General features: G+C 38.3%; 1 protein-coding gene across 4 annotated transcripts in view; it reads right to left on the reverse strand.

Annotated features, from left to right (window-relative positions):
* Nucleotides 1-24: 24 nt before the first annotated feature.
* Nucleotides 25-19,671, reverse strand: part of tpr (translocated promoter region, nuclear basket protein) — a 67,359-nt gene continuing 47,712 nt past the window's right edge. For 2 of the 4 annotated variants that reach the window (XM_033028181.1, XM_033028182.1), the window contains exons 38-51: nt 18,821-18,951; nt 17,861-17,956; nt 14,339-14,530; nt 12,626-12,754; nt 11,246-11,318; nt 10,005-10,186; nt 9,145-9,216; nt 8,548-8,642; nt 8,035-8,141; nt 6,177-6,278; nt 4,068-4,227; nt 1,643-1,758; nt 940-1,038; nt 25-230 (exon numbers count right to left, since the gene is read on the reverse strand). In XM_033028181.1, the coding sequence (XP_032884072.1) occupies nt 175-230; nt 940-1,038; nt 1,643-1,758; nt 4,068-4,227; nt 6,177-6,278; nt 8,035-8,141; nt 8,548-8,642; nt 9,145-9,216; nt 10,005-10,186; nt 11,246-11,318; nt 12,626-12,754; nt 14,339-14,530; nt 17,861-17,956; nt 18,821-18,951 (1,610 nt within the window). In that variant the 3' untranslated portion in view covers nt 25-174. The remainder of the gene's footprint in view (nt 231-939; nt 1,039-1,642; nt 1,759-4,067; nt 4,228-6,176; nt 6,279-8,034; nt 8,142-8,547; nt 8,643-9,144; nt 9,217-10,004; nt 10,187-11,245; nt 11,319-12,625; nt 12,755-14,338; nt 14,531-17,860; nt 17,957-18,820; nt 18,952-19,671) is intronic. The other 2 variants (XM_033028183.1, XM_033028184.1) reach the window with 2 other exon arrangements.

Below are 19,671 nucleotides of genomic sequence, written 5' to 3' on the forward strand. Positions count from 1 at the left end.
AAAAAAACAAGCTTCAACACAAAGTAAAAAGGAAATCATTTTATTTTTCAATTGAAAAAGATTGCAATTGAACAGGAACCCACAAATGTCTGAAGTTCAAAAATTTGTTTTTATTGTAGCAAGGAGCCAAAGCAATGACTACGGATCAATACGCTTCACATGGGTACATGCACTTCAACTATGATTTCCTCTGTTTATGCCTCTTCTTCCTCCCATTGAAAGGTTCATACCTGTAATGAGAAACATAATAACCTTATTTTATGACCAAGAACACTTGTTTTATAAATTGAATTGTCTCCTTGCTGTGTTACTACAATATAACATTATATAACTAAACACTGAAGCATAAATTATAAACGTAGTCCCTTTATTTTGTATTGAAGTTTGCACTGGGAAATATACTGCTCCCTGAAACACTGATCTGCAGAGCATGGTGGTACAGCAATTGGCACAACACCCTAAATGTTTCTTCCCAATATCCTAAGGAAGTGCTGGTGGGTTTACTGGTTACTGTAAAACCCCTCATATATTACATACACCAAGTAAATAGTGACATAGGAATCAAAAGGGGAATTGATGAGCAGGAGTAAAAATGGATTGCACGAGTACAAGTAAATGAGGGGTAATGAGACTCCTTGGACCGAACGCACTCCTTCTATACCATAATAGGCAAATACGTTCATTACTCAGCAGGAGTTTCTCAAATGGGTAGCTGCACCTTTGAAAAGGTCAATCCATATGGTTAACCCACAATTCCGACGATGTTGTACCCATCAAATATTTCCGCTAAATCTGGACGACGTCATCCTACTGACACAACACCACCCTAATCTTAGATTTTCCCCCCTCCCCCCACCACGAGCCAAGATTACAAAAAAAACTTCTCCCATGTAAAGCATTCCATTCCAGGTTGCACAATATAAATGTAGAGTTTCTTACCTCTTCGGCTAAGGAACTGTCGCCCTCCAACAGCAGTTCTCCCCATCTGTGGATAAAGTCGAACCCTTCTCAAAGGTTTAGGCCGTGAGATAGCAGCGTCTACCAAAAAAATTGCCATTAAAAACTGAGGTGCACAGGAATGGGTGCGCAAGTTCAACAAACTTAAGTTAAAACACTTGGACACTAGTAGCTTCATGACCAATAAGGTTTTTACCTTTTTCGTTAAAGTAAAACTCACTTCCCAGGTAACCTTAAATAATTTGTACTGTAACAAAACAACTGAGGTAGCACTTTTGTCTGATGGCTTATTAGATGCAAAACAAAGATAAGCCTCAAAGATTTAAGCTGTAGGATGGTGTGAAAGTCCTTACATGAAATGCATGTCATGTTTAAAAAGAAAATCTCGACAAACTTCACATATGGTTTGCATTATATTCCATTGCAGAACTAACAATATTGCCCTTTCCCGTTTAAGTGGTAATTTCCTTGACTTGTAAGAGTTTAAAGGGTCATTTATTGTCACGTGTACCAATTAAGGTACAGTGAAACTCGATTTACCATACAGCCATACTAAAAAAAAGCAACAAGACACACAACTACATAAAAGTCAACATAAACATCCACCACAGCAGATTCCCCACATTCCTCCATCTGCACAGTTCAATATGTTCATGCATCACCACAGCGCTTTCAAGTTACATACCAGCTGAACTGGAAGGAGGATCCTGGCTGGTGGATGGAATATCAGTTTCTTCAGATGGCTGTGCAGATTCTTCCTCTTGATGTCCTTCAATTTCCAACATAACATCTGAACCAAGTCTGGGATGGGGGAAAGGGGAAGAGTATATTTGGTTTACTACCTAACCATTGCATAGGGTGAAGCACTTTGCATACAAGCAACTATGAAAAATTGAAAATGAAACAAATAAACACAGAAAAATAGATGTTAAAAAAACACTAGAGCACATCATAATGCTTTGTTGATGAACCACCAGAGATAATTGGAAAGATAGGTGGCTGATTTAAAACTATTTATTTCCCCTTGAAAGAAAAAGGAATAGAAAACCAACAAGGAATATTATCTATCAGACGCACAACAGGTCACTGATCTGATGAATATAACTTGCTCAACCAAATTACAAAAATGTTTGGTTAAATATACATGTAAATAAAACCAAGAAAGTACCTAAAAAAAACATGAGATGATGCAGTTTGCAGCAGCTTAAACAAATTTTCACTTCAAGATGCTGCACTGAACACTTTAACTGTTCTGAGCCTCTGGCCCTGGAATTCTTATATGGAACAAAACTGATGTTCAGCTTCATGCTCAGCCCCTAGCACTAAATGTATATCACACTCAGGTTACTTATTTAATACACAAATTGTTGCATTACATTGATGAACATGAATTTGCATTTTGTACATAACAGAGGTTATACTGAAGCATGGTGTCAATAGGATGGAATCAAAGATTTGATGCTTCTTTGATTTGAGATGTACAGGCAGAGGGGAAATTTTTAAAGATCAGGGTAATAGAGACAAGATTCTGGTCCAGTTTGATGGTTAATCTGAAGATTGGTGAATAAGAGGATAGGTTTAAAATCCTCATTACATTCCGAGTACAACATACAGGATAAAGGCTCAGTTATGGAAAGTATTAGTCTGATCTTATAAAGGACTTTATACAGAATAGCATAAACGTTACAGACCTAATAAAAGAACAAATTCCTATACAATGATGGACTGGAATTTTTTTTTATAGTCTATCTGAGATATATTGCTTAAGGCAATGACGACATTTCCGCTTTTTTAATAGTCAACAGCATTTTGCTCTCCATGGAATATTAGTCCAATGGATATCGTGTGGTCGTTGGCACACAAAGCTGGAACATGTCTGATAAAGGCGACTTCATGGACTTTTGATGGTTTTCCATATATTCACAGTTAACATTCGACAATACCCACAGTACACTGTAATTATGCAGTTATACAGCATGGGAACAGTTCATTTGGTCCAGCACATACTTGCCTAGAAGAGCGGACACCTATCTGGACTAATCCCATCTCCCTGTACTAGCCCCATACCCTTTAAGTTTAGGCAATTCAAGGGGTAATCCACACATGAAATGCTGTCAGTGTCTCTGCTTCTGACGTACTCACTCTGGGTGGAAGGAGGACCGCTCAAATCGCCTTGAAATTTCATACCCCCCACCCTAAATGTCATCTAGTTTTATTTAGCTTTGACATGGGGGAAACGACAGCTGATGCTGGAATCTGGAGCAACAAACAATCTGATGCAGATTTGCAGAAGGAAATGGGACTCCTAGTGCCAAGACAGTTTTGGAACCAATTTACCAACCTGCCCTGGAGTCCATGGGTGTTAACCTTCTGGACCAGTTTTGCATGTGGGACTCAAAGGCCTTACTGAAGCCCATGCAAACCATATCTACTGCCCTGCACTTAGCAATATTCAATCAGATTGGTCAGACAGGATCGGCCCTTGGCAAAGTCATGCTGGCTAACACGGATATTTCAAGTTTTTCCAATTTATCAATAATCCCATCCGTTATTTTCCAATTAACTTCCTTACTATTGATGTTAGATCTGAGTCTGTAGTTTTTCCCTTTTTCTTCACATGGAAAAGGAACTACATTTGTTATCCTCCAGGCATCTGGTATCTCGTGAGCAAAACTCGCAGACAGGGCCCTGGCAATCTCTTCTATTTCCTCCCACACCTGCTTGAGATAAATCTCCTCTGGCTCTTGGGGTTTATCTACCTTTGAGACCACTAAGATATCAAGTACCACCTCTGTAGAAACTCACACTAGACATTTTTGCCTTCTCTTTTGTTTAATCCTCCAACTACAAAGTCCATTCCTTTATGAATAGAAATGAAGTATATTTATGTGGGATCCCTTTGATATTTCCCAGCTCCAAGCGCAGATGGTCAATTCATGTTTGATATAGAGTCCATTTAAAACTTTCTCAATTAAATTGCTGAAAGCCACTTTGAAGCAAGATTTAATTTTTGGAAAAATAACAAAATGCAAGCATTTGTGAAAATTAATGATTTAATTGGCCCTTTAAAAGAATTAAGCGCCAACATTGAGCAGCAATTTCAATCTTACCCTTCTTGGTCTGCTCCTTCTATAAACACTTCATCACCATCATCACCACCTCCAGATTCAACAGTGCTGGTTAGATTGCTTGTGGATGTTGCAATCATAGGGACAGATTGAGAGGCAGTCTCAGTTACATCTGCTTGTGGTCCCTCATTGAAAACAGTCACTGAAATAAAAAAAGGAACTACGTGACTAACTGGGGCTAGAACTTCAAAATAAATGTGGCAACAAAGGTACACCATTAGTTGTCATATTTGAGAAAAATATAAATGCATTGAAAGCAGGTCAAAGATTTATCTGAACAGACCTAGAATGGGTAGATTGCCAGTCAGACATCACGGGAACAGGACTTTTGATCTAACTCACGATAGAAAGGTAAGGAGACCTTGGATGATCAAAGATATTGTAACTTTGGTCAAAAAGGAAAAAAAAGGATCAAGGTTCAAAAATATAAAATCCGACAGGGCCTTTGAGAAATATAAAAAAGCGGGAAGGAATTCACGGGAGCAATTAAAAGAGCTAAAAAATGGGCCAAGATATGTCACTGTTAAATCAGATTAAAGAAAATCCTAAACTTTTTATATGCACATTAAAAACAAGAATAACCAGGAACAAGGTAGGACCGCTGAAGGATAAAGGAGGCAATTTGTGCTTTGAGTCAGGGATGTGAATGAGTTACTGAACAAGTACTTTGCATCTGAATTAACCAAAGGGAACATTGAGGACATGAAATCAGTGTGGAGAATACCAATATGCTAGGTCAGTTTAAGATCACAAAGAAGGTGGTGTTGGAGCTCTTGAAGAGCATTATGGGACTGTCCCACTGTATGAGTCCAGTCAAGAGATCACCCGAGTTTAAAAAAAAACAAACTCGTGGTAAGCACATAGAAGTACGTAGCGGGTACGTCGGTGCTCGGGACGTCTCTTAGCGGCTCGTAACGCTAATGGCAGGTACACGGGAAATGCGGTAAGCTCGGGAAGACTCGTGAAGATTTTTCAATATGTTGAAAAATGTCCACGAGAGCCCCGAGCGGCCATTACCGTAAATCTCCGAGTAAATCTCGGGAGAACTCTTAAATGAACTCGTACAGTGGGACAGGGCCATAAAGGTAGATAGATCCCAAGGACCCCAGGTTCTTGAGAGAGGCGAGATGGGAGATTGCAGGGACTTGAAAAAGACCTTTGTATCCTCTATCTATTTCTATCTCTAGCCACACAAGGTCGTAGAGGACTGGCCAACAGCCAATGTTGTTTTAAGGGAAGTAGACGTGAATCACAGAATTATAGCCGGGTGAGCCTCACAATAGTGATAAGAGAACTATTGCAAAGGATTCTTCAGGATAGGATACACTTACATTTGGAAAATAATGGACATATTAGGGACAGTGACTATCTATACATGTCTGCAGCAGGTCATGTCTGACAAACTCAAGAATTTTCAGGGGGTGACAAAGCTGATCAACGAGGGCAGGGCAGTGGATGGTGTGTACATGGATTTCAGTAAGGCATTCGATAGTCCCTCGTGGTAGACTAAACCAGAAGTTTAAAATGCATGGGATTCAGTATCCATTTTTCCCATGCCATTTTGAATTGGCAGTTACTTACAATATCCCGACAATTTCATGGTTTAAAATATGATGAGTATTAAAAATTCTTCATTTCAATTACATAAGGACTACCGTAAAAATAATTGCCTGAGGGAAAGTGCAAGGGTCATGAATAACTTGTGTCAAACATCAGCTGGGAGCAAATCTGTCCCAAAGCGTTTCCAGATGCTGCTGCCACCAAGTAAGCCACATGGCTCAGAAACAGGAGTTGTCTCAAGACAATGGACCAATGGACAATGGACCAGCTATAATTAGATTACCATGTACAGCAACTTGAACAAGACAAATGTAATCATTATTATTATGCAAATCTTCCTTGTGGAGGTTAAAGAGGGAAAGTTAGATGGGTAAATTTGGCAATTTAAAGCTGAGAATTTTTGTGTCTTCGAAATTCTTCTGCAAAAACCAAAAGCCCAAATTTGTGCACCACTGTCAGAAGCATTTAAAAGAAATTCATTATTTTAAGCTTCAGTAGAAAAACACTAGAAGATGTTCAACAAACCCATACCTGGTGCATGAACTTGCAATGGTGTAGTAGGTACACTGCGGCCTCCAGACTCATCTTCATGCACAGCAGCAAGGTAAATGGGAGTCTCGTACATTCCTAGCCCTATAGAGCCACGGTGAAGATACTTATTAGCACAGATTAGTTCTTAAGGAAATCTTGAGAATAAGCAAATAACATACCATATTGTAATAGTATAATTACAATATTATATACATTGAACCCTGGCGTTCAAGTTCATAATTCCCTGAAAGTGGCAACGCAGATAGATAAGATGAAGAAGTTTGGCATGTTTTCCTATTCAGGTCAGGGTACGGAATACAAAAGATGTGACATTATGCTGCAACTTTAAAAAACGCTGGCTAGACTGCTCTTGGAGGAATGTGCACAGTTGGTTATGCTGGAGAGTGTGCTGAGATTTGCCAGGACGTTGCCTTGATTGGAGGACTTTAGATATGGGGCATTGGATAGGCTGGGCTTGTTTTCAGTGAAGGAGGATGAGGTGTGACCTGATAAAGGTATATAAAATTATTAGAGGAATAAGTTAGTCAGAATCATTTTCGCATGTGAGGGGTGAGATCATAAAATAGATAGCACATGTTGAAGACGAAAGGGTTTTTAAAGGGAATTCTAGGGCTATGCTGTTGCTACAGACAGATTGGTTGATATCTCTGGAATTCACTGCCAGTGGAGATGGTGGGATTAGACACAATCACTAGATTTAAGAGACATTTGGACAGGACCTAAAATAGGAGCGGCAAAGGAGGATACGGTTCTAATGAAGGCAAACAGGATTTGTTTAGATCAGCAAAAAGGTTAGCATGTTCACGGTGGGACATAGCAAAGCATCGTGTCAGCTTCGTATATAGCAACATTTCAGAACACTTTCTTTTGAAAAAGTATTTGAATCCAAGTAAATGCTTTATTGAAATGGAGATATCTTAGATGCTTTATTGAAATGGAGATATCTGAAGCTGATCATTAATCAACAGCACTACTCCAGTACTGGACAGGTTGTTACCGACCGCTCATACATTTGGGAACCAATTCTCACGGTCAAGTTTGTGACATGATAAAAGTTCAGTTCTAATCAGCAAAAAAGGTGAAAGTATCAAAATGAAAGTCATTGATCAATAGAAAAAAAAATCCTAAATCTTCATAGTACTTCCCGATCTTTATGAAAAAACTAGGTACTACAAATATTACGCAAATAAATTTGTGTTCGAAGTATTAATCTGTAAAAGCATCTGGAGCACTGTTACTGAAGTTCTGAATGGACTGAATAACATTGACCTGTCAAACCCACTCTGAATTGCCACTTGTGGTACAACCACACTCTCATTAGCCTTCCACACCCGATTGCAGCCATATGTTTTCATTTGAAATTGGGCCATAACGGTATGGTATTGGTGCCCCAATCATGATATTTACCAATGTCCCTGACAGAAGAAAAAGCTACGAGTTCAGTCAAAACGCATGACTTTGTTTAACTGACATGCATAGCTACTTAAAATTTAAAGCTGAATCCAAGTTAATAAAAATAAATAATAATAAAAATATCAAAATATAGCAAAAATTCATAAAAAACAAGATGCTGCGTTGGTTCAGAGTGGCAATTCTCCCAAGTAACGCTGGGAAATCCCAGCAAGACAGGGCTTTGCACTGCTGTCCCCACTCCCCTTCCACCTTCTATATCTGCCTATAGGTCTTGGACCTCCACTTTCATAGTACGCTTGCAGTAAGTCTAGTAACTACTTCACTTTGACCAATGGAATGCCACAATCTTTTTACGGTCTTCCATTAAGACTAATATGCTGTTTGTAGGTTGAAGAGATTTAGATTTGTTTTGTATAAATGTTACCTCCTTGTGATGCCAATTGTCCAAGATCAGACTGACTTGAACTAGTTTGATTCATATCTTCAGGTGGTCCAAACCTAAAGCGAGGGACTCCTGTAACCTGGGGAGAACTAAGGAAAGTTTTTAACATGAGCTTTTAAATTCAAAGGTGCACAAAAGTATACATATTATCCAAGTTCAAAACACACAGCAATGTGTTCAAAGCTAATTTTAAATAGGCAACCATCATACCTTCAAATAAACATATGACTGTCATGGAAAAAGTCATCATTTTTCTTATATTTATTTGAAGTTCACAAATATTCAAAAAAGTTCAAATGTATTGTTTTTGACACCCCCAACTTCAGAATACATTAAATTGATGATAACCAGTCAGAATAAAAAGCCAAACTCAATTAACCAGTGCTGAAAATTTTTCTTGTTATATTATTGTATACCACCTAGCTACCGAAAGTATTTTGAAGAAAAGACGCCTTATTTTGAACTTCGAAGACACTAACAGGGAAATCCACTTACTGAATGGCTTCTGCAAACCCATCTGATCGGTGGGGCACAACAAGTGTTGGTGTACTAGGTACCATTCTGTCATCTTCATCAAAGAAATGCTGATGCTGAAGAAAAAAGTGTTAAACACCAGTCAAAAGAAAAGTGTATTTAAGAAAACCATGTATTTAAGAAAAGAGAAGGCAAATAATACCATCTGACTGCATCATCTGAGCAGGAAAAGTATTTTTAGCAAGACCAGTGCATTTCAAAACACAAAATTAATAGTTCACGCATGCATTGGCATATTTTAATACAAGACTTAAGACATGCGGCAACAGAAATACTGCCGTGGATGAATCACCAATGGTCTCCAATGCCAATGCCTTGTTAATTGGATTTATGCAGACATAAATATTGCCACAAATCACAGTTATATGCTTTGAAGAAAAAAGAACAGAAATGAATGAATTAAATCAATTCATGTAAATCCAGAAACTGGTTGATTGGTAATTCTAAAAATGGTCAGCTCATAGCTATAAAATAAAATGATAACCAGTTTGGAGGAAACAATTAAAACATGGCAATACCTTATTCCTAAATGATGCACTAAGAATTTGGGTTACTTACCACACCTCCAATGCCTGGAGTAAGCTGGATACCTCCCCGACTTGATGATGGCCGTCGAGCTGGGGGGAATCTCTGTGTAATAGGATGAAAAATGATTACAACAAATATTATGGAAAACTGTGTTCCTCATATGATGTTCAATTAGTAAAACAGAAACTTGAACATCATTCAAAATTTATGAAACATTTTCTTTGACAATTCTTGTGCTTTGGGTTTTGCAAAATATTTTTTGTGCTTTTTAATACATACATATAATCGTATAGAATGAAAATAGGCGGTTCAGCCCAATCTGCCCATGCCGACCGATTCCCCATGTATCAGAAGAAGCAAGTGCTTGTCCCATGTCAATGGCCAACTGCAGTTACATTAGCAACAGGAGTCTCACTACTGAGGAGGCCCTATACTTTTTTTCCCCTCAAGACAGTTTTTTCCCCAGTATAGTCAATTTCCAAAGTAACTTATGTTGTTCTCAAGCTCCTGATCTAAATTGCATTATAACCATTTTGGCTGGCGTAATGCAAACTGTGTTCCCTAATCTCCTATATCTTGCGTAATATCCAATTAGTGTTATAGAAGCACTTGTTATAGCAGGACTACCTGCACATGTAAGTATATCACATGACAGAAACTTAAACAAATTGCTGTTCATAACTGTAATGCTAATCTCTGATACAAAACCATTTGCGATTTTATCAATTAAGCAACATTCAATAAAGCCAATCCAACTTTAAACAAGAGGCAGCAATTGATATGTTGATGAACAATTGAAAGAAAATACCCAAAACTATTAGCTACAGAGTTTGGGGTGAACATCAAAATGTCTAAGAAAAATACATTTTTGCCAACTTAGTTTTAAGCACCTGGGCAGGTGGTCCCAGTTCTTGGGCTGGAGGCTGAATTGTTAGTCTTGGAGGAAGAGGATGCGGTGGTCTTCTTGGCGATCTCAAAAGCCGTGGAGCTTGTCTTTCAGCAACCTGCTGCTGCTCTCTTGGAGCTTCTGGAGTGTAGGACTCTGTAGTGGTGACACTACCTTCACCTCCAGCTGTTGACAAAATAGAAACATCATGCTTGTTACTAAGAAGCCTTAGCCCATTAACACCACAAAAATAAACTGCACGTTAAATAAATTAATTCCCACGACACGCGACCATATTCAATATTCTCTAAAAGTTTATAATATAAACAACGACATTACATTGCACAACATGTTAAATCTGTATTGTCCAACATTATTGGCCATCATTGTTGTGCTCGGCTTCAAAGGTTATGAAGGTCACAGTTCTATTCTATACAATGACAAAGGACTGCTATGCTGTCCTATAAAAAGGCCCATGTTTCATCTTAAAGATTTGACATTTCCTGGCACAAAGAACAGGAAATTCCTCATAGTGATTGCTGGAGTTTAGCTGACTATTTGTTTTCACTTGGAATCTATCTGCTGAACCTGCACTAAAGGTTAAACTAGTTGCAGGTTCAACGTCTCCAGTCATTTCAATGCAATGAGGAATTGAAAATGAGAAAGTTTCAGATACTTCACAATTCTTTTTTAAGGAATCAAATGAACTTGTATTGTGCTAATTTAAGCATTTTTAATTTTCCAATTTTGTTTGATTAATAGTTTAAAAATATTGAACATTTCTGAATGAGCCATTTGAACATTGTAACTAGTTAATTAACTGTAGTTAAAGCTGGGGCAGTCAGTTGACAAATATTTTTTTTTGCATTTCTATCGGCAGAACTCCAAGGCCTTACCCACACCATTTCACATTAGTCCACAAGGACCTGGACATCGTCTATAACGCGGGTGAACTAACTTAATTTTATTTGTGGGCTTCGTAGGTAAAGAACAATGCACTTCTCATCATCACCATGAAACTCTGGCCTTTAGTAGCAAACGTTAAAGCTTCCTATGGATCTCTACTATTGGATATTTTAAGAAAACCAATAGACTGATAACATTTAATGTAATATAGGCAAGAGATTTTATATTTTATTTCACTAAAATTGCTCAGCAAAATATTTAAATTCCAATACATTTTATTAGTACTTTAATTTTAACAATCAGGTTACTTTTTAAATCAAAGAATTTCCTAAGACTTACAATTATCCTCTGAAATGTGGGTACTTTCTCTTGTAGTTTGCTCATCTGCACTGGGATCTGTCCCATCTGCAACCTGTGTAGAAAAAACAGTTGATTAAGAGCTTTGTAAATATCACCCCATACGCAGGCTGTGAAAATTAAACCAACAGCATCAGAATATTAAACATTAGTTAGTTAAAAAGGCCAAACAAAAAAAAATCAAAAGTAAAAGGTATATTCCCAGATCACACCAAATTGGAAAGTACATCAAAAACATGAGACAACTAGCTGAAAGTGAACACTTCTTCTAGCAGCAAATTGTACTGTCAATTGCACTCAAGGAAACCTCATATTTTATGATTGCATGACTTTTTTTTAAAAACAATTCTTGATCATTTTATGAGAACACCTTTTGTGGCCTTCCCAAAGGTTATTCAACTTCAAGATTCGAAACATAAGTTGCTAACTATCATCACCTCACTCCTTCTACCAGTATACTCCTACTACCAGTATAACTACTATGACTGGGCCAGCAGAAACATATTTTTAAATTAAAAAATCTTGCAAGCCAAAGCCTTAATTAAAAAGATGTTATGAACAGGCCATCATGCAATAGCTCCGAATGAATGACTCCACACACCAAGCCCACACCAAGCCCCTCATCAGCCTGAGGGTTAAATGCATTTCAATTTCACCCCAATTCCAAACAGTTCTCAGTGTCGACCTAACAAAGATAATGGTTAGTACTTGATCAATAACAGGTATAAGCTCCTAATGAAGCAGCAGCACCATGGCCCTCTTTTAAAGATTACTTAGTGCAGTACATGTTTAGATGGCATTGGGTAAAGCCGTTAAAGATCAAAGAAAGTGTGCAAATGTTTGGCAAATAAGAATTCAACTAAGATTTGTGGGGGTCATTTAGCCCAGGTACTAGACGATTTGTATTTCCATGGTAAGATTGAGAAAAGCATAGAATTTCCAATAAAATGTCCGTCAGATTAATGCAAAGATAAACTGGATTAAAAAAAAAAAGGCTAAAGGAACATTGATGTACTTTCATAGAAGTTGTAATTCAGAAGTGACATTTCAATTGCATGGAGCCTTGTGCACATCATATATAGAGTGCAGCACTCAGTTATAATCACCAAAGTACAGTAAAAAATGTATTTGGTGAAGAAAACAGTCCAGGTTTCAGCAAGGTTTTAACAGCTGGAAGTTGCATAAATTTGCCGAGTCTCCCGAGGAGTGACCCAAAATGAATGTTTAAAATAATTACTATCCATAATGACAGGGCAAATAAGAGAGGAGAAATTAAGTATCTGGAACTGAATCATCCATTAAAATTTCTCATCATGACATTTCAGTCAGCTTCACTGGAATGATCTCAAAGATCCTGCATACCTCAACATTGCCATCATCATAGTTATTCTCTCCTTCAGCACTACCCTCATTACTATCTTCACCATCACCATCCTCAATACCAGTATCATCATCCTCTTCCTCTTCCTCCTCGTCCTCTTCATATTCCTCCTAAAATGGTTGAAAACATTTGAGGTCAAATTCTTCAGGTCATGCAATTGAAAGATAAATTTAAATTTTCCAGGCAACTGTCTTTCAATAATTAGTTGTCTACCTATATAGTGAACTTGAGACAGCTATTTTGCAAGAGAAACATTCAAATTTTCTCCATAAAAACTAGTTAGAAGATAGGATGCTGGCTAGGTTTCTAACTCTGCCATTGTGGAACGGACACATGCAGACGAAGCTGGGGTCCAGAGTGCAGAGGTTTGGCGGCCAGAGTTAGTGTCCTCTATTCCTGCATGCTTCAGCTCGTTTCACCTCATTCTTTTTCTGTGCTCCCTTTTAACTCCCAGGATTCATTAGAACATTATACTGTTGTGAATCATGCAAAACAAAAATGTGTTGCGGTAATGAGTGGCATCCAATCTGCCAGAAAATCTGCCCGTGTGACGGCAAAGTCCTGAGGGTGGCAGAGTAAGGGTTTTACGATAATGAGTGGTGCAACAGGGATCAGTGCTTGGGCCTTGTTAAGAGTTGAAAAGGATCAAAGGAAATTTGCTTAGGAAGGAAATTAAGTTGCAAAGACAAAGCAAGGAGGATACAAAGGGAAATAAGGCACGACAGCAGTTTGACAAATGCATCATAATGTGGAGAAATGCAAAATTGCTCATTTATAACATAAAGCATATTGGCTAAATAGTGAGATGCAGAATCATTTTCCAGAGTTACCAATAACTAAAAAAAGGCTAAAATGCAAATACAATAATTGATTGTTATTGTAAGCAACTCGTTCACCCGTGATGATGCCTGGAGTGTTGTGTGGCTGACCACATCTGGAGGACTGTTTACTTTGATGTTTAGGGACACAGCATGGAGACAAGGCCCCTAGGTCCAACCGAGGCCATGCTGACCACGATCGCCCGTACACTAGCTCAATCCTAGGCAAGAGGAACAATTTGCAGCAGCCAATTAACCTACAAACCTGCATGCCTTTCGAATGTGAGAGAAAGCCGGAGCACCCAGAGAACGCCCACGTGGTCACGGGGAGAACGTACAAACTCCGTACATACAGCACCCATAGTCAGGATCGAACTCGGGTCTCTAGCACTGCTACTCTAGCAACTCTACTGCTGTGCCACTCTGTACTGTATTGTACCTATCCCTGTCATTTGAGGAAAGACGGGATAAGCTAGGTTTGCATCACTGTAACCTAGAAGAACTTGAGATAACTTGATTGAAATACAAGATCCCAAGCAGCCTAGGTAAGGAGGGGATTTTTTTGTTTTCTGTGAGAATCTAGAATTAAGAGCCAATATTTATAAATACAATGTTGTCCATTTAAAACAAAAGCGATTGTGTTTACCATTCAGATGATCAAATGTGTTTGGAACTCTCTGCCTCAATGGAAGCAATGTCCTATATGTTTAAGGCAAAAGGTAGATTGACGTGCCAGGAAGTCACGTATGAACAGTGGACATTTTCTTAATTCAAAATGTCTACTGTTGGTAATTAAACTGCTTAAAATGTTAATTGGGCTAAGATATCTGCCAAACACTATATAAATTAAATCTCATTCAGGTTCAGGATTTTTACCTGCTCTTGGTCCTCTTCATTGTCTTGATCTTCATCACTCTCAATAATAATGTATTCAGTTTGTGTCTGAGAATTTTGTGATGACTGGGTATTTTGTTGATGTTCTGATGGTTGGGGGATCAAGTTCAAAGGATGTGATATCTCTTCATTATCTTCCATCAGTTGAGAAGGTGGATATTCTTCAATAACCACCTGCAAAAAAGGAAGAATATAAATTAATTTTCCATTGGGAAATTACTGCAATGAATAAGAACAAATTACTCAATAATTACAAATATTACATGCAAGTGCAAACAATATACAAAATCATGTTTCCTTAGATTTTTTGTTGGGTTACATGTGTTATCTGCTTAGGCTGTTGTAAATTCTTATAGCCAAGTTCTTTACATTGTGAAAATTTGTCAATGCAGAAGTTTTTGAAATATTTTGCCCAGATGCCACCTTGATTTCTTTGCAATCAATTTTAATAACAGTTTCACTCAAGTACAATTATATGGCTCATTTTGTTCAGCAATATATACCATCATAGAGGTATCCTTACTGCCAATCATTTTTTTCAAAAAGGGTAATGGTGCAGAGATTACAGGTTTGTAAGTGCTGGCAAAGCAATCCTTGTATAAACACAAAAAGCTGGAGTAAATCAGCAGGACAGGCAGCATCTCTGGAGAGAAGGAATGGGTAACGTTTCAGGTCTTGACCATTCTTCAGACTAGTCAGGGAAAAAAATCCTTGTAGCTTGCTACATTTCATTGTGCAATGTTTGCTCGATACTATTTTAACAATGAGGTTACTCTTCTTGTCTGTGTCTGGGAAACACCTTTTAGATCTTTATACATGATTCCTATTTTTCAGCAGAGAGCTGTGAATACACACTGGCGCAATAGTTTTCACTTCTAGAAGTTAATTTTCCTGAGGCAACTGTACTTCATTAAAAGTACAGTGTGGCTCGTAATTGGATTATGAGTATTGATGGCTAACTGTCTTCTTGAAGCACCACAGTTTGTGTAGTATATATAGTCTCAATGTGCTTTTTGATAAGGAGCTCCAGGTTTAAGGGTCAATGACAAAGGAAAGAAGGATGATGTGGTTCCAAGTCAGAGAGGCACCCAAAACCTCTCTCAACCGACTTGTGACAAAGGTCACAAATTTGTGGGGGAGCCCTACGGCAGGGAGCTGCAAAATAGTCCAAATGATATGCAGAAAGCAGGCATTGGGTTGTTGAGGGAACGAGATATTCAAGATTATGGTCAGGGTGTTGGTTAACAAACTTGTTTTGTCCTGAATGTTACTGCACTTTTTACATGATTATTCTTGAAGGTTCCTCACTCTTCCAGGCTGGTAGTCTGGTTATTTGTTATTTGTTGAAGGCAACAAATGTTGGCCAAGCGATTAATAAATTATTTATGTAATATTTTGTGGATATGAAATAGGCTACATTCTACAGAATACAAAGTTCTGATGTGTTGCTATTATCACACAACGGCATTTCTGATCAATGCCGATTCCCTGGTTACAGACGGAGGAGAATTCAACAATGCTTTTTGGAAAGAATCATGCACCATATTAACAGGTCATTCGGCCCATGGCACCATGCCGTCAACTGTGCATGATGTCAAGGAGATGGGTCCTTAAATTTACACATTAACTGGATTAAATATTACCAATATGGGCAAATTTCACCAGTTGTGCAAAATGACAAAAATAATTTAATGCAAAGGAGAATAAATGTCAATGAACAAAAGATGTTATGGACTTCAGGAGCTGAAATCCAAATGATCTCAATTCCCAGATGGCATATGAGATACAGTGCACTCCATAATGTTTGGGAGAAAGACCCATAATTTATTTATTTGCCTCTGTACTCCACAATTTGAGATTTGTAATAGAAAAAAAAAAATCACATGTGGTTAAAGTGCACATTGTCAGATTTTAATATAGGCCATTTTTTATACATTTTGGTTTCACCATTTAGAAATTACAGCAGTGTTTATACATAGACCCCCCCATTTCAGGGCACCATAATGTTTGGGACACAGCAATGTCGTGTAAATGAAAGTAGTCATGTTTAGTATTTTGTTGCATATACTTTGCATGCAATGACTGCTTGAAGTCAGCGATTCATGGACATCACCAGTTGCTGGGTGTCTTCTCTGGTGATGCTCTGCCAGGCCTGTATTGCAGTCATCTTTAGCTTATGCTTTTTTGGGGGGAGCTAGACCTATTGAGTTTTCTCTTTAGCATATAAAAGACATGTTCAATTGGGTTCAGATCGATTGATTGACTTGGCGACTCAAGAATTGACCATTTTTTAGCTTTGTAAAACTCCTTTGGTGCTTTGGCAGTATGTTTGGGATCATTGTCTTGCTGTAGAATGAACTGCGGCCAATGAGTTTTGAGGCATTTGTTTGAACTTGAGCAGATAGGATGGGTCTATACACTTCAGAATTCATTACACTACTACCATCAGCAGTTGTATCATCAATGACGATGTGAGCCAGTACCTTCAGCAGCCATACATGCCCAGGCCATAACATCCCCACCACCGTGTTTCACAGATGAGGTGGTATGCTTTGGATCTTGGGCAGTTCCTTCTCTCCTCCATACTTTGCTCTTGTCATCACTCTAATACATTAATCTTTGTCTCATCTATCCACAAGACCTGTGGTTGCTCTTTTAAGTACTTCTTGGCAAACTGTAACCCGGCCATCCTATTTTAGCAGCTAACCAGTGGTTTGCATCTTGCAATGTAGCCTCTGTATTTCTGTTCATGAAGTCTTCTGCAGACAGTGGTCATTGACAAATCCACACCCGACTCCTGAAGAGTGTTTCTGATCTGTTGGATAGGTGTTTGGGGATTTGTCTTTATTATAGAGAGTCCCTTCGCCTTTAGCAAGCACACCAGTGCTCTCTTTCTTAATGATGTTCCAAACAGTTGATTTTGGTAAGCCTAAGGTTTGGCTGATGTCTCTAACAGTTTTATTCTTGTTTCTCAATCTCATAATGGCTTCTTTGACTTTCATTGTCACAACTTTGGTCCTCATGTTGATAAACAGCAATAAAAGTTTCCAAAGGAGATGGAAAGACTGGAAGAAAGACTAGATGCTGAGAGCTCTCTTATACCTGCATTAAGGAGGCATTTAAACACACCTGAGCAATTACAAACACCTGTGAAGCCATGTGTCCCAAATATTGTGGTGCTCTGAAATCGGGGGGGGGGGGGGGGGGGGGGGGGCTGTAATTTGTAATTGTAAATCAGCTGGGGGTTCTATGTATAAACATTGCTGTAATTTCTACATGGTGAATCCAAAATGTATAAAAATACCCTTTAATAAAATCTGACAATGTGCACTTTAACCACATGTGATTTTTTCTATTACAAAACTCAAATTGAGGAGTACAGAGGCAAATAAATAAATGAAGGGTCTTCGTCCCAAACATGATGGAGAGCATTGTACCTAGTCAGGATGTAATATTACACCCATTTCATTCCAGTCTAAAATTGACTGGTGGCAATTAACTCACTTGGGTGAGAGAGTCCTGTGAATCCAAGTTCTCTGACTGCATCTGCATTTCAGTATCTGTTTCTGCGCTTTCATCCACCTCTTGCATGTGCTCTTCCTGAGGTTGAAACAGTTTAGTAGTATAGTTTTCAATGATGTTAGCCTTTAACATTAATTCTACAAAAACATTTCAAAAACTAGCAGAGGAGCAAGAAATTCAGTATATATATTTTTCCCCCTAACTTTCCTTTTCTGACTACACAAACTGAAAATCCACCATCCAGCTATTGGGAAATCGCGATGGTTCAGAATAAGGCTCAAGGGGCTTCCTTCCTATTCACTGAAGATCCAGTTACTGTGCTCCCTTCATATTTATCTGGCTCACTGGAAAATTCATTGTAATGCTGTTTAACAGATAAAAAAGTGAATTCAATGCGTGCAATACCCTATAGTCTGGAAAATCTGCCTACCTAGCACCACGAAAGTCCCGATAGTGACGGATTATCAGAGTTTTAGAATAGAATAGAATGCCTTTTATTGTCATTCAAACAGCTTGGTTTGAACGAGATTTCACAAATATTTAAGCTATTTGCCATTCACAAACATACTTAATGTAACAGGCCAGTTCAACTGTATATATTCAGCCATTAATTAGATTACTGCTATTCAATAGTGAACCCCCATTTATCTTGATACCCTTCCCTCTAATCACCCATCCGATTGACTTAGAAAATGGCACTTGTTTCACCATTCATGTGCATTTAAGGGGGATGGTTCCAGATTACAACAACCCTTTGTGGAAACAAACACTCTCGAACTGTATTCCTTTGTGGTTTGTCTCTAATTTTATTTTGCTCATTTGTTCTGGATTTCCAGAAACATACAAATGATTTTCCCGTTTATGTGATTGAATCAAGAGATGCTCCCATAGCCCTAGTCTATTTTCCAATTACACCAGGAATACATCAACCATCTCACGTACTGCTCGTTGGGTAAGTTTCAACTTCTTTGGTTGATGTTCCAAAGACTCATCCTGGCCATGAACTGTGTTATCTGCACTCATCTCGTCATCATCTTCACGCTGACGCTTGGACATAGTAGTGGAACCTGAAACTGAAAGGTGACACCTTATGAAACCGTTATTTCAACTCAAAATGCCCCAAAAGATCCTAAAAATCCACATATTTATTCACTTGCGCGAGAATGGCTCATTAAAAGAGATAGACAAAAGAAGTTATCCAATACATTAGTTATTAATACACCAAATAATGGTGAATTAAGGATATGTATGCCATATGGACTACGGGGCACGATCTTAAATCTAAAAAAAAGGAATAATGGGCCAAGCACAGGTAGGTTGGGTAAGTACAGGGAGACATTGAGGTCGGCATGAACGAATTGCTATCATGCTGCATAAAGTTACGACTCAAAGGTAAACCTTTGGAGATAAAATCAGAGCATAGCATGGAATTCTTCCCCAACCATCCATCCCCACTGAATTTGACACTTCCAAGACTGAGGCCAATAAGATTTTTGTTATTCATTCAAGGATGTGAAGGGATGTGTAGTAAAAGAGTGGAGTTAATGCAGATCAGCTGCGATCTACAGAATTGTCAGAACAGACACGAGTTGAATGACTCGCTCTCATCCCTAAGTGACAAAATTAATAAAGTCTGAAGAGAAAAATTACAACAAGGTTAAGAAGATTAGGTTGTCGAGAACAAATAAATAAAATGCAAGAAGATAAACATAGTCGATGTTTCATGTCAGAGACAAAATGGTGGAAACTCCAATCTTAAAACATTTGCCCCTTTCTCTTCCCAAAGAGATGGA

The sequence above is a fragment of the Amblyraja radiata genome, chromosome 10 (genome assembly GCF_010909765.2).
Source record: "Amblyraja radiata isolate CabotCenter1 chromosome 10, sAmbRad1.1.pri, whole genome shotgun sequence".
Taxonomy (NCBI): domain Eukaryota; kingdom Metazoa; phylum Chordata; class Chondrichthyes; order Rajiformes; family Rajidae; genus Amblyraja; species Amblyraja radiata.